Source organism: Alligator mississippiensis, chromosome 5 (assembly GCF_030867095.1).
Source record: "Alligator mississippiensis isolate rAllMis1 chromosome 5, rAllMis1, whole genome shotgun sequence".
Taxonomy (NCBI): domain Eukaryota; kingdom Metazoa; phylum Chordata; order Crocodylia; family Alligatoridae; genus Alligator; species Alligator mississippiensis.
The window spans coordinates 171,762,207-171,776,073 of NC_081828.1; the positions used below are offsets into that span (position 1 = coordinate 171,762,207).

The following is a 13,867-nucleotide window of genomic DNA, read 5'->3' on the forward strand; positions in this document are numbered from 1 at the left end:
TATGCATGTGTTTTATCTTATTCACAATTTAATGAATAAGTTTTAGGTCTACAGTACATTTAAACATTCTAATGTAGATATTTTCATTCTCAACTGCTGTCTTTAACAATGAATCATTATGTCTACTAAAAATCTGTGCAACCTAAGCCTAATAAAATATTAGGATATAGAGTTACAAAGAAACAACTAGCTTTTTAAAAGGTCTGACTAGTTTCATTAAATTTCCCGATAAAGAAAAGGCCCCTGACTACAATAAGTATCTTTCATATCATTTCATTCAAAGATAACGTTCTAGAATGAGAAAAAATAATACATATTGGGTGATGAGCTGGTTTAAAACTAGAAATAAAAGCAAGAGTTAACAAGGTAGGCTGTTTAAAGCAGCTTGCTTATAAAAGCACACTGAAATTGTTTTTTCCGCACTAAAATCGAGTAGACATGCTACAAAAAGCTATCATTTAAAATACAATCAATTTAAATTGGATAAATCCCAATTTTACATTCTAAGGTCTGAACTGGAGCTTTATTAAATGATTAAAGCCTTTGAAACTCCAGCAACATGACTATGTTGTTGTCAGGGCTAGGTACTTTACAATGAGGCCCTGATCCTAACTGCGCTGTCAAATATCATTATGATAGAAATACAGCAGCAGGAGCTGCCGCAGAGACGTACACAATTAAAGTATCCCTTGTACAGTAACTAAGGACAAACCTTAGAAAACCTTTAACTCCTCATGAAGGTTTCAAGAAAGGAGAGATCATAATACTCCCCAAATATATCTAAACTAGTAAACTGACCGTCAAGAATGGGGGGGGGGCCAGTGGGGGGACAGACCACTGCCATCCATCACCCCGGGCCACTGTCGCCTCCCAGAAAGCTTGCATGCAGCTGCTGCCACTGGCAGTCACCACCCTGCACTGCCACTGCTCCGCATCCAGCCCTACTTTGCCCTTGGAGCAGCAGCAGTGAGGGACGGTGGATGGTGGCTGCTGCATGCAAGCTTCCCTGGGCATGGGGGACGGGGCAGGGGGGGAAGCTTGCATGCAGTGGCTGCCATCGCCACCCACGACCCTGTGCTGCCACCCCCTTGGGAACGAAGCAGGGTGGGATGTGGGGGGGGGGCAGGACCTTGCACACACAGCAGCTGCCACCAACCACCCCACACTGCTGCTGTCTGCCAAGAGCAGGGGGGGAAGCTTGCCCCACCGTATCCCTCCGCCAGCACCCCGTGCCACCACCGCCTCCAAGGAGTGGGCTGTGGGGGGAGAGGAGCAAAGTCAGAAGCGCTGGCCTTGCCCCCACACTCTGTCCCCGCCATCAAGGTAGCCCTCTGCCATCCCACTCTGTCCCCACGGAGCACTCTGATTGGTTGTTTCAGTAAGCATTGTGATTGGCTGCTGAGACAACCAATCAGAGTACTCCAAGAGTGTTACGGACAGACATACAGACACACAGATGGACAGACTAAGCCCTTTATATATACAGAATTAGCCCCTAGAACAATCGCATGTACATACAGTGTAAGGTATCTGGAAATACAATAACTGTCAGTGTTGTAATCAACATAAATAACAAATGTAAGATCCAGAAACAAAACAACAACAATAATAAAAGACTGATTATGAATGCTGAAAAGAAAAGTGTGTGTGTGTGCACATGTGTTTAAAGGGATAGGAGGACTTTTTTTTTTTTTTTTAAAAAGAAAGCTTATCACACTGAGGTGAGTGTTAGAATGGGTACTCTGGCTGCATCTACACGTTCATTAATGCACTGCAATTATGGCATGTTCAGCACCGTAATCAGTGCTACTGTGCATCAGCACAAATTCACAGATTCATAGATGTTAGGGGCTGGAAGAGACCTCACGAGATCATCAGGTCCAGCTCCCTGCACTTGAGCAGGAAAGACTGCTGGGTTCAGAAGAATACTTTTTTTGTGGCACCTACTGTGTATTAGCATGGTTTTTGCCTGCCATGAGAATAAGCAGTAAAATTAGTCTTCAGAGCATTATGCGTCTCATGTAGACATGCCCAGATTGTCTTAGAAAAGTAATATTTGTTTCCATTGAAGTTTGTCGAACAATGATCTCTTGCTGTTACTTATTATTTATAAAATATTATAAAAAGGGAATTTGTTATTACAGCAATTACAAAAATCTAAACGTAGAATAAATAATATGGGATGATACTAAGCCTTTAAGCTTCTTTGCATTTTAATTGTATAAAATTTAGCATATACGCTTCAGTTAAAGAATTATTAGGTACAAAATATCTGTAAAACAGCATGATTTCAAGAAATTAAGCTTTGAATTGATAGTTTCATTGAGCCTAGATTTGAAAAATCCTGAATTAATTTGACTCATAAGCCAATGGCTTCAATCGGGGTGAATTTTATAATGCAGGATAGATATTCTTTGTTTTGAGGTAAATTTCCCAGTACAACTCAAGGGATAAAACCAAACATTCACATGAAAGAATGCCACATTCTTCTAAACATGGTTTATTTATTTCCAGTGCAGTTAAATCTAATCAGTAGCATACTAATAAGTACCAAATCCATATCAGAAGAGTAGACAGCATACAAACCATTAAAGATAGTATGTTTCAGCAAAGACTAAAACCCAAAAACCAAGCATGAGGCCATGAAACAGTTTATTCTAAAGGGTGCCAATTTTAATGTTAGAAAACCTTTAAGCATCAGCAAGTTTTCTAAGGCCCACTAAGTGCAAATACATGCCATAATTAACATAATGGGAATTTCAACATTTCCCCCTGCATGCCCGCAAGTCAGATGTAAAATAAAGAACTATGTATCATTATCATCATCTTTCATTTTTAATAGTCAGATTCTATTCCAATTGAAAAAGAAGGCTCCATGAACTGCTTTTATGTGCATTTTAGGAAAAAAAAACCAAAATTAATTCTTCTGTTCTGAGTCATTACAAATATTAAATTGCTTATTAGGCTTAGTAGCTTCCTGCATCAGTTCTTGTAGCTGTCCAATCTGTTCACCACGAAAGTGATTAAGCTTCTCTTCTGAAAGGTGAGTTCCAAACCGAGCCTTTTCACTTGAGTGTTGTCCTTCTTCACTGACTTGCTGCCACAGTGTTGCTGAATAGTCCTAATAGAGAATAAATAGGTCAGAAAAAGATGACAAATGCAGTTTACCACCTTTTTATTATGCATCTTTCTATTATTCAGCTACAAATTGACAAAATTTGCATCTTGAATCAGAAAGAAATCCTATTAAGATGTAAATTACAATTCCAATAGATTCCATAGACATTAGGACTGGAAGGGACCTTGCAAGATCATCAGGTCCAGCCCCCTGCCCAAAGGGCAGGAAGTCAGCTGAGGTCAGATGACCCCAGCAAAATAATCATCCAAATGCTTCTTGAATGAGTACAGAGTAGCTGCTTGCACCACTTATGGGGGGGATCTATTCCAGACTCTGAAGACTCCATTTAATTTATTTTACATTTTTAGTTTTAAAAGAAATTGCCTTAACTCTATGCTAATTGCAGATATATTTATTTGCAAGCTTGTCACATTATGCATTTTAATGCACTAAAATGGTAATTTTATTCTAAAGTCAATATTTTTGGATTGAATTAATATTTGTATTGTGCTAAAATATCAACAGAATTCATGTTGCACGTTGCTATGATTGGACTAGTATTAATTGTCAATATAAGAATAAGTAACACACTCTCATTGAGCTTTACTGGAAAACCCAATTCATAATTCTACAGCTAACATACAATATTACTGCCCAACTGCAAATTGTTGTTTCACAGACTGCACTGACCACTCTCCATTTCCATGCTTTCTGTGCAATCAGGTTTGGATCTACTAAGGCTACATTATTTGGAGTCCCTCCTCACTCGCTTTCTAGCTCTGACTCAAGAAAGCACTAAAGTGCATGCTTTAGTCCTACAGACTATATTGACATTCCTAAAGTTATCTATTTATCTGTTTATGTGATGTACATGTAAAAATCCAGATTTTGAGATCAGAAGATGCCATTAAATCATCTTAACACAGGCCATAAAATTCCTACCACTGTACTAAGCCTAATATCATATTTGGCTAAGATGTATTATCTGGAAAGACATCCCAGTTTTGATCTGAAGACATCATGAGATGGGAGATTCCATCATCTTTCTCAACAGGCTCTTCCAATGCTTGGCATCCTTCATGTTTCAAATTGTACATTATATTTAATTTGAATGTATCTGGCTTTAACTCTCAGCCACTACTACTTTTTAGGTGTTTCTCCAGGAAATTGCAAGTTCCTTCTGTACATGGCATTGCGAAGTATTACATATTACAGTAAAGTCACTGCTCAATCTTCATTTGGACAGAGAGAAAAGATCACTCCACAACATCTTCCCCATTCATTGAATACCTTTTGTGGCTCCCTTCTACGCCTTCAACTTTCTAAAAATGGGGATCACTTACCAGTGTAATATATAGAATTAAAATCACTTCCCTACAACTACTCCTTACTTTCCTGGTGTTATATCTTGAACCTTAAACCCTTCTGCCACATCACTGCACTTGAGAACTACAATCCCTAAATCATTTTTTTTGGAAGCAGTTTTGTAGGATGTGTCACAACCCAGTGATTTTGGTGCCTTGGCACGGTGGAATTTTCCTGCCACATGAGAGCCTCTTGCAAAGTAAAAGGCTTTCTGTTGCGGCAGAAAACCCCCGGTGCAAGAGAGTTCCCGCCATTCGAATGTAAATTTGTGTCCCGCTATTGGCCAGTTCTAAATTATGCACACGTGGCGGCTAGTAATTGGCTTGCTGGCCATTTAAAAATTAGCGCGACTTCCGCCCAAGTCGGAGAACTTTGAGCACGCTGCAGAGTGCCTCTGAAGAGATCTGACTCGTGGCTGAGCTGATCGATAGACTGATCACCTATAGATTCTTCTCCCCGTTGCCGAGCGCAATCCCAGACGTATCCTTTTCCCTGCCGGCCTGATTTGTAGACGGACGTGCTGGCCTGAGCCCTGCCAGCTGGAACAACTAACGTAGTTGTTCAGACGACCGGACCGTTTTCGTCGCAACTGCAAGCGACGTAAGTAAAGTTTTACAACCATAAAGCTTTCTCTGCCTCTCTATTCACCAGCCTGCCCTGACGAACAAGTAATTATTGAATCACCTCGAGTCGGCTTTGGCCGTCCGAGACATGGCGACGAGGATGGGATTAAAGGGCACGGTGATGGAGAAGAACCTAATCAGGTGCTGCCCCTGGCACACCGGGACCCGCCACGTAGAGAATGCCAACGATCTATGGGCGCATATCACTTACCACCAGGCGGTAGAAGGGGATGAAAGAAACATTGATGGTTACTTCTCCGTAAAGAGAGAAGAAGCAGTAGTGAAGGAATGGAGAACTAAGCTATCCCTTGGGGAGTTCGGATGTATAATGTGGAGCGACCAGGTCTATTATCGACCCCTGGAGGAAACCTCGACCACATCCTTAGCTGGGGTAAAAGCACGGAAGGCAGGGAAGCTGACCCCTGCTCAAGAGTTCGCTCAATGCATTCGATACTTAAGGGAAGGAGGGGAATCCACCCCCACAGACTGGTTTAACTGTCCGGATTTGGAGCCGGACTCACGGGGCCATGAGCTCCTCGTTCAGCTCTGGGAGGATTTGGAAACTAAGGGCCGTCATGTGCCGAGATGGGGTCTAACTAAATGGAAGAAGGGAAAAATGATAAACGTGCTGTTCCGTACAGTAGCGGGTCTACTAAGGGAATACGCAAATTTAGAGGCACAGATGCATACAGCGGGTAAGGAGCCGCTGGAGCGGGCAGCAAAAGGCTCCGGAGCGGCGCTTGTCAGAAGCACCAGCTGCATGATACCGCTAGCAGAAAATGGTGCCGAAAGAAGCGCGAGCCATCTGGGAAAACCGGAAAGGAGGGGCGGAGCTTCAGAAGACCTGGCGGGGATCCGCCTAGCGCCTCCGCCCCCTGAGGTGACGTCGTCCCCAGCGGCCCCACCTCCTTGCAAGGGGAGGGGGCAATGGGAGGAGGGATGTACCCAACGCTCCCAGACGAAGAATTTAACTCTTTCTCTACCGCAGCTCACCCGATAGCTGTGACAAAGCATGTTGCAGATGAAGATGGTGCCATGCGTACCACTTTCATCTCACGCACACGCACCAGACCAGAAATTCAAGAGCTTTGCAAGGAATCTAAGATAAGATCAGGAGAAACCTTGGCAATGTGGTTAGGGAGGTTAATAGTGGAATTCGGATCTGACACCTTGGACAAAGAAGAAGTGAGTGCCTTGACCCGACAGGCGGCATGGAGTGGTGGGCATGCTACTGATTTGAATGTGGTTGTGGACAGTGCCCACTGGCCCATCCCGCTCCCAGCGCTCATAGTGGGACAGGTAAACCACAAATTTCACACCTGGCACGAAGGTCGCCCACAAAAGGCTACTGCGGAGCAACTCCTCCTAGCTATAGTTGGGGTGTCATATCTCTCATGGAGCCCGAGGACAAATCCCAAGGGACTAACTGCCGTGCAACGAAAAGAGAGATGGGCTCATCGCCACCTATCGGACCCAGGGGCAATCCCAACGCCCTTGGAAGCTATAGAGGCCTGCGTGGAGGTATACGGAGGAGCAAATGCCCTTACACTCCGACTCTTCTTGAACCCAATGGCAGGTCAACCGGTGGGAAATCTCTTAGGCCATCTCCCACATCTACAAGCACTTATGCAACAAGGTGAAGAAGCTTCTGATACTATAAGGGACCGATCTTCGGTATACCCAGCAGGAACATTGAGACCCAGACGGCAAGAATTTATCCCCCGACAAGAGCAAGGGTGGTCACCTCCAGGAACCCCGAAGGAGAGAACCCTGAAGGAAAGAACCATGTTTGGTTTTCTTCTCTCCAGCACCGGACTTACAAAGGCGCAGCTACGAATTTTGGGAGAAAGGGGCCAGTCTTGTCTGGCTGAAGTATTGGGATTCAAATTCGAGGACTCATCAAAAAACGAGTGATGGCTGTCGGCTCCGCCGGCAGCCTTCTCCAGTTCCAACCTGACCCTACGGATTCTCGACCATATGCCCAACTCACTGTTTGTAACCCTACCGATCCGGATGACCAGCAACAAGTATTCTTCCTTCTCGATACTGGAGTTCAGACCAATGTGATTACCTCAATGATACCTCATCAAAAGACCACCAAAACGATCAAGGTACAAGGGCTTAACGCTATCGCTGTCACAACGAAGGTCAAATTTTGGGTCCAAGGCTACCGATACCCCCTAGAGGCTGTCCTAGGGGGCATTAACATTTTAGGGATCCCGGGGATAAAAGCGCTTGACCTTAAAGAACAAGTGCTACAGGCATTACCCGTCATTATCCCAGAACAGGATTGGCATCCACCAACGCTTTGTAACAACTCCACCTGGCGATAACGACCAATCCCGACTAAGGGTTCGCTAAAGCAGTCCCTTACTGACCTCCTGCGGTGACTCGAGCGATGAGGCTGTATTAAGACTGTAACAGCCAGCACCTACCTGTCATCAGGATGGGGGGTAGCAAAACCCGGAAAGCCTAATGAAGCCCGGTTGGTTGTAGACTAATCGAGAAGTCAACAAAAGGTGTCAAGTACTTCAACAACCTAATCCATCTACTCTGCCACAATGTATGTTTGAGATGGCACAGTTCCAACAAAGTAAGTGGGTTGGAGTCACATTGGATCTTAAAAATATGTTCTTTTCCATTCCGATAAACAACCCGGAAGGAATACTAAACATGTATTGATGGCATCATGTATAGGTGGACGGTCTGTCCACAAGGATATCGTAACGCTCCATCACTAGCCACAGGTGCCATGAATAACACCCTAAAGAATTTTCGAGCTTCATATTCTCTTCCCCAAGAGAAGGAACTAAAGATTTGGAGTTACGTGGATGATATCGCCATCATGGGTCGTGATAGTTCCGTAGTTACTAGTATAGTCAGTCAACTAGTCACTCACCTTCAGAGTGAGGGATGGACGATCAACGAGGAAAAGTCGTGTTTACAACCTGTAGATGACATTACATTCCTTGGTACTCGATACATTGGTTCCATCCACCACGGAATTTCGCATGAGGGTCCTAACATCGATCAATTGAAAACAATCTTCCCTACAACTAAGAGGCATTTTCAACAGCTGTTGGGTCATTTGAATTGGTATCGACATTATGTTGAACCTGGTGATTTGGCACTCCTCACCAAATTGCAGTGACAGATCCGTAATAAATCCCGAAGGTCCACGCCCTGAACAAAAGGAGATCAGCGGGGCCTGCTTCGCCTGCTAGCTACAGTTAGGGATACACGGCTCCATGCCACCGATCTGGGCGAGTTGCTGGCCGTAACCCTCGGGTTCACCATCAACCATGTGTGGGCTGTCGCACATAATTCTCATGATGAGCTAGTGTATACAGCCCATAGAACACTTCAGGCGGCACAGCGTCGGTGTGGAGCTATGGGAGGGATCCTCCTAGCCGAACAATTGGTGGGGCCTTTGGCAAGGGGGCATGGGACGTTGCGCGCTCCCGGTGCCACATTGTTACCCTTGCTGGATGGAGACAGAGTTGAGACGTTTTCGGGGAGAGTCTACGACCTGGAATGCGCTAGTGCTTGCTCACCATTACAACTGGCATTGTTGGAGGTTGGAAGACGTGGTGCCTGGTCCAGGCCCAGAAGATGGGGAAAAGGTCCCTACATTGTATGGAACTTCTGCCCCGGCATGGATGGCCTTGGATGGGGCCTCCCGACATGGCGGAGGCTATGGGTGTTATTGCGAAGCTTGTGGCAATAGGGAGGTGTTTCAGGCCGACCTGGATGATAATTCGGCCCAGAGATGTGAATTATTGGGATTTCTTGAGGTACTGGAACATTGTCTGACACATCATAACGATACACTCCCAGTTCCGATCATCGCAATTGATTCGCAATACATTTATAAAATTCTTACAGGCACAGCTTTTCCCTCCGAGAATTTGAATGATTGGCAAGATACTTGGGAAACGTTAACTAAATTTGTGCGCCTTCCGTTGATTAGGCACACTAAGTCCCATCGTCCAGATACCGATCCAGTGCATGAGGTAATTGATAAGCTCTTGGAAGATCCACTCTGAACCGACATAGCCTTGCCTGTCACATCTACCACCGATCCTGAAGTAAATCCATTCCTCGCGTGGCTTCATGAGAATTGGGGTCACCCGGGACCACGAGCTTGCCATCAACGTTGGTGCCAAACCCTTACGGAGCCGGCCTCATACGGAGTTCGGCGTGATTGGGAAAAGGTAGCTCGGGCCTGTGAGATATGTGCTAAAGAAAAGTGCCATGGAACTAGGCACCAACTGGGAGCTTTCGATTCTTCAGTTTCAGGCAGGAAGGGTTTGGCAGGTAGATTTACTGGGACCCCTCCCAGGGTCTAAGCCACCAAATAAAGGACTAGTTGTTGTCGATTTGGGAACGGGACAGTTGCAGGTTGTCCCCCTGCGGAAAAGTAGTGCTACTGCTGTCATTTCTGCTTTGACTGCTGTATTTGCTGCCTGGCAACCTCCTCATGGGATTCAGTCGGATGGAGGACCCCCGTTTAATTCAAACGCTCTGCATAAATTCACTCGTCTTCATAATGTAGCCTGGCATCTTCATTTGCCGTGCCACCCACAGTCCAACGGTGTTGTGGAAGGGGACATAGGTCTGTACAAGGAGCAACTTCGCCTTAGAGGAGGGGGGACGTTTAAAAACTGGACTAAATTTAATCACGAAGTCCTTATTTCACTAAACACCGCTAAACCGTTATGGGACGAAGCTAATGTCCAGAAACCTCCACCTTGGGAGCCCAAGTTCCAACCAGACGAGTTAGTGTGGATTTCAATACCGCACCCCCATCAGTCTCATTCACAAGTTCACAAAGGGACAGTTCAGCGGTTGGGACAATATCCCAATACCTATTCTGTTCAATTGGAAAAGAAGCCCAATCGTCCTCCTATTATCGTTCATCACAACTGGATGATATGCCGTTCCAACGTTCACCCAGTATCCTTACAGTAAATCCAATTATGAGTCTTTTTGTTTTGTGTTGTTGTTTTTCTCTTCACAGGTCTAACCCCAGAAAAGCAATAATCCACAACCGCCCGATTGTGAGATTCATCAAGTACCAGACTACAGTTCGTTCGAGTTAGTAGAGTGATAGTTATGAAGGAGACACTGAGACGGGGAACGTACATTTGCTCAGGACTCACTATAACACTATTTTCTCATTTTATTAAGTATTTTATTGACATTGTCTGTTAATAGGAGAGGACGGACTGACTACCAGACGAAGGAAGTCCCAAGCAGATGTTCTCCAATTAGACGATGATCAACAGTTGTTGTTATATGTTCAAAGTACTGTATTTTGTAACTTGTTGAAAAGACCGGTCTATCAAGTTGTTTGTTTATGTATATATATATATTATTGGTTGTTAAAACTTTGCCAGGTCAGTGAGTCCTGAAACAAAGATGCTGGATGATAAGCTCATGTGTCTAAAATTCCAGTTGTGCCATTGGCAAGGGGGCATGTCACAACCCAGTGGTTTTGGTGCCTCGGCACGGTGGAATTTTCCCGCCACATGAGAGCCTCTTGCAAAGTAAAAGGTTTTCTGTTGCTGCAGGAAACCTCCGGTGCAAGAGAGTTCCCGCCATTCGAATGTAGATTTGTGTCCCACTATTGGCCAGTTCTAAATTATGCACACATGGCGGCTAGTAATTGGCTTGCTGGCCATTTAAAAATTAGCACGACTTCCGCCCAAGTCGGAGAACTTTGAGCACGCTGCAGAGTGCTTCTGAAGAGATCTGACTCGTGGCTGAGCTGATCGATAGACTGATCACCTATCGATTCTTCTCCCCGTCGCCGAGCGCAATCCCAGACGTATCCTTTTCCCTGCAGGCCCAATTTGTAGACAGACGTGCTGGCCTGAGCCCTGCCAGCTGGAACAACTAACGTAGTTGTTCAGACAACCGGACCGTTTTCGTCACAACCGCAAGCAACGTAAGTAAAGTTTTACAACCATAAAGCTTTCTCTGCCTCTCTATTCACCAGCCCGCCCCGACGAACGAGTAATTATTGAATCACCTCGAGTCGGCTTTGGCCGTCCGAGACAGGATGCAGTCCCCTATTCTGTTGGCTTGCTATGATATAGTATGATATACAAATTGAATATATCTGCAAATAATCCAGAACTCTCAATAATCAAAAATAATCCAGACCCCTCCCCCCCCAGTCCTCAGTATTATTTACAACTCCTTCCATCTTTTCATTCATTTGCAGTTTTTATCAGTGCCCATTTTATATTTACTTACAGATCACTGATAAAAAAAACATTAAACAGCACTGGTTGCAATACCAATACCTAAAGAACATGAAACACTTCTGAATCTGATGATGGCTCCTTACTGACACCCACCTCTTGAAATCTGGTTGTTTTTAATCTATCTAACATATTATATTATAGTGCTAGTTTTTCAATCAGAATACTTTACGATCTTATGTCAAAAGAATCACAAGAATGTAAATTTACCACATTTAATCAGTTCCTGTTTCATGGAAATCACATAAAAATGAAAAGCAAGTTTATTTAAGGAGTGCTAAAATGACACCAACTGGCACTAATTATATTCCAATTTTATAAATATTAATGAAATCTTGTAAAAATGGTCTTCATTATTTCCTTGGGACTGATGTCAAACCGGCAAACTGCTACCTGTTTGCCCTTTTATATTTATATGCTTTGAATCTCCTGAAAAAATCCTGAGAATTAATGAAAACTAATACCAGTGACCCTAATATATCCTTTGTTAACTCTTTTATGAATATCTTGGAGGGCAAGGTATCCAAGCCTATTAATTTAAAAATATTCCCCTTTTGTAAATACTTCCTAGCATCCTTCTTAGTTATTAATGGTTTAAAATTACTTCACATGGTATAAGCCTAGTATCCTGTTTCTTTCTACATGCACAATAGAAACATTTTTTGAACTTTTTTGCCTTTTCTGCCTCAGTATGAACAATTTTGTTATTTTTATCTGGTAATGGATATCTCTTATTGTTAGTATTCTTTTTGTGCTGATATACTTAAATTCCGCCCACTGTCTTTAGATGAGCCAATAATGGACTTTCAGTGATGACTTTAGCCCCTTATTAATTCTCTATACTTTATCATTTCTAATTTGTATTGCTTCTCTTTCTTTCCATTTGTTATATATACTATACGTTTCTAATTCGAGGCTTCACTTTCAATCCTAACCATACTCTTACTGGGCTTTTACCAAAAGTTATCCTCCTGGGGCATATGGGCCAGGTACAGACATTATGCTTATACTGGTATAAGTGATCAGAAACCAGTCTATACCTATAACAGAACAGAAGTTCATAACACTTAGCCTGGTTTAAAAATGGTGGAACCTGGTCCAAGATATGCCTCATCCTGTCCTCTCTCCCACCACCAAAGGGCAAATGTGTGTCTGTTCACTGCTGATCTAAACTATACTGCTTACAGAAACTGCGGAACTCAGATCGATTCTGCCTTGGGCTTTCTGAATGTCTGTACCTAGTCATGAAGACAAATGACTTGCCTTGTAGTAAAAGAGGGCAGAGATTTTCTGCACATCACCTGCTTCACATTAAGTGCCTCTCTGCAATTTCTACTCTGCAAAAGATTAAAACTAAACTGTGTAGCTTTACCCCTAATGAAACAAAGAATGGTAGTCAAACTGCAGTGACTTAAACCCTGGGAGAGATGGTAGGCATGGGGAAAGATGGGCTAGAGGGGCCCAATCCCTGATCTGATACATGACTGGCATCAAAACAGATGTAGCACATCATTTACAAACAACGCTTAAATAACAATTAATTCAAATTAGCTGCAATTGCTCTGAGGTAAACTGTTAATTCAGATGATTCAAAGGTACTTAATGCGGGAATGGGCTTGTCCATCTGTACGGTTTACTGTGAGATAAAATGCTCAAATGAAAATCAAGTCAGTAATCTGTTTCTAGCCACAGACACTTTGTAGGTACTTGAAGTGGGACATTGTGATACTATGTCTGTAGTATCACAGGATAAAATGTTTTCTCCCAGGAGAAATCCAACATCTGTTTTTACCCCGGGATAGCACTTTTTCCTAGGAAATCATGACTAATTCAAGTTAATTGCCATTCAAGCTACAGGTGTAAAAGACTGTCCTGTGCCTGTTCTGATGCAAGTCAAAGACAATCAGACTCCAGATAAGTCTGACATCAGTTTTTGCTCTAAGAGAGAACAGCTGGGACTGTTTACTTGACTGGGACTCTATCTGGGAGTTAGCTTAAGCACTGCAGCTTAGGATCCTGCCTGCCTGCTGTACTACTGTTGATTAGACAAAGCTGCCTGCTTTCACTGCATGCAACTTTGGAGCATTCTGTCCACAGGAAGGCAAAGTTCTTCTCCAGGAGCAAAGCTAGGAGGTAGCTCCCCACGGAAGGGGATGCAGACACTGAAAGTGTCTCAGAGTCCAAATCACCAGGAGCTAGAATCTACGCCTGGACCAACTTCGAGTACTCACAGAGACGAAGTTAGGGCTGGGGGTCCCAAGGAAGAGTTCTTCTGGAGAATTCAAGACAGGGTAAGAGCATGCACATGAACAATGATCACAAAGTAGTTGTTGTGCTGTAAATCTTAGCCATGTTGACCATATATTAATTTATTCACGCCCTTAACTATTTTTAACATATTTTCTCTCACCTTAGAATACCTGAATATGCAGATATAAATTTCATATTTCAAACCACTTCAAATTTCAAAAAAATAATTTCTCATGTTTATA

The 13,867-nt window shown here is 43.5% G+C and overlaps 1 protein-coding gene across 2 annotated transcripts in view; it reads right to left on the reverse strand.

Moving 5' to 3' along the window:
* Positions 1-1,459: 1,459 nt before the first annotated feature.
* The window catches only part of SDHAF3 (succinate dehydrogenase complex assembly factor 3), a 73,730-nt gene continuing 61,322 nt past the window's right edge, over positions 1,460-13,867 (reverse strand). Inside the window, exon 2 of one of the 2 annotated variants that reach the window (XM_014603077.3) lies at positions 1,460-3,121. In XM_014603077.3, coding sequence (XP_014458563.2) covers positions 2,918-3,121 — 204 coding nt within the window. In that variant the 3' untranslated portion in view covers positions 1,460-2,917. The remainder of the gene's footprint in view (positions 3,122-13,867) is intronic. The other variant, XM_059728977.1, reaches the window with a different exon arrangement.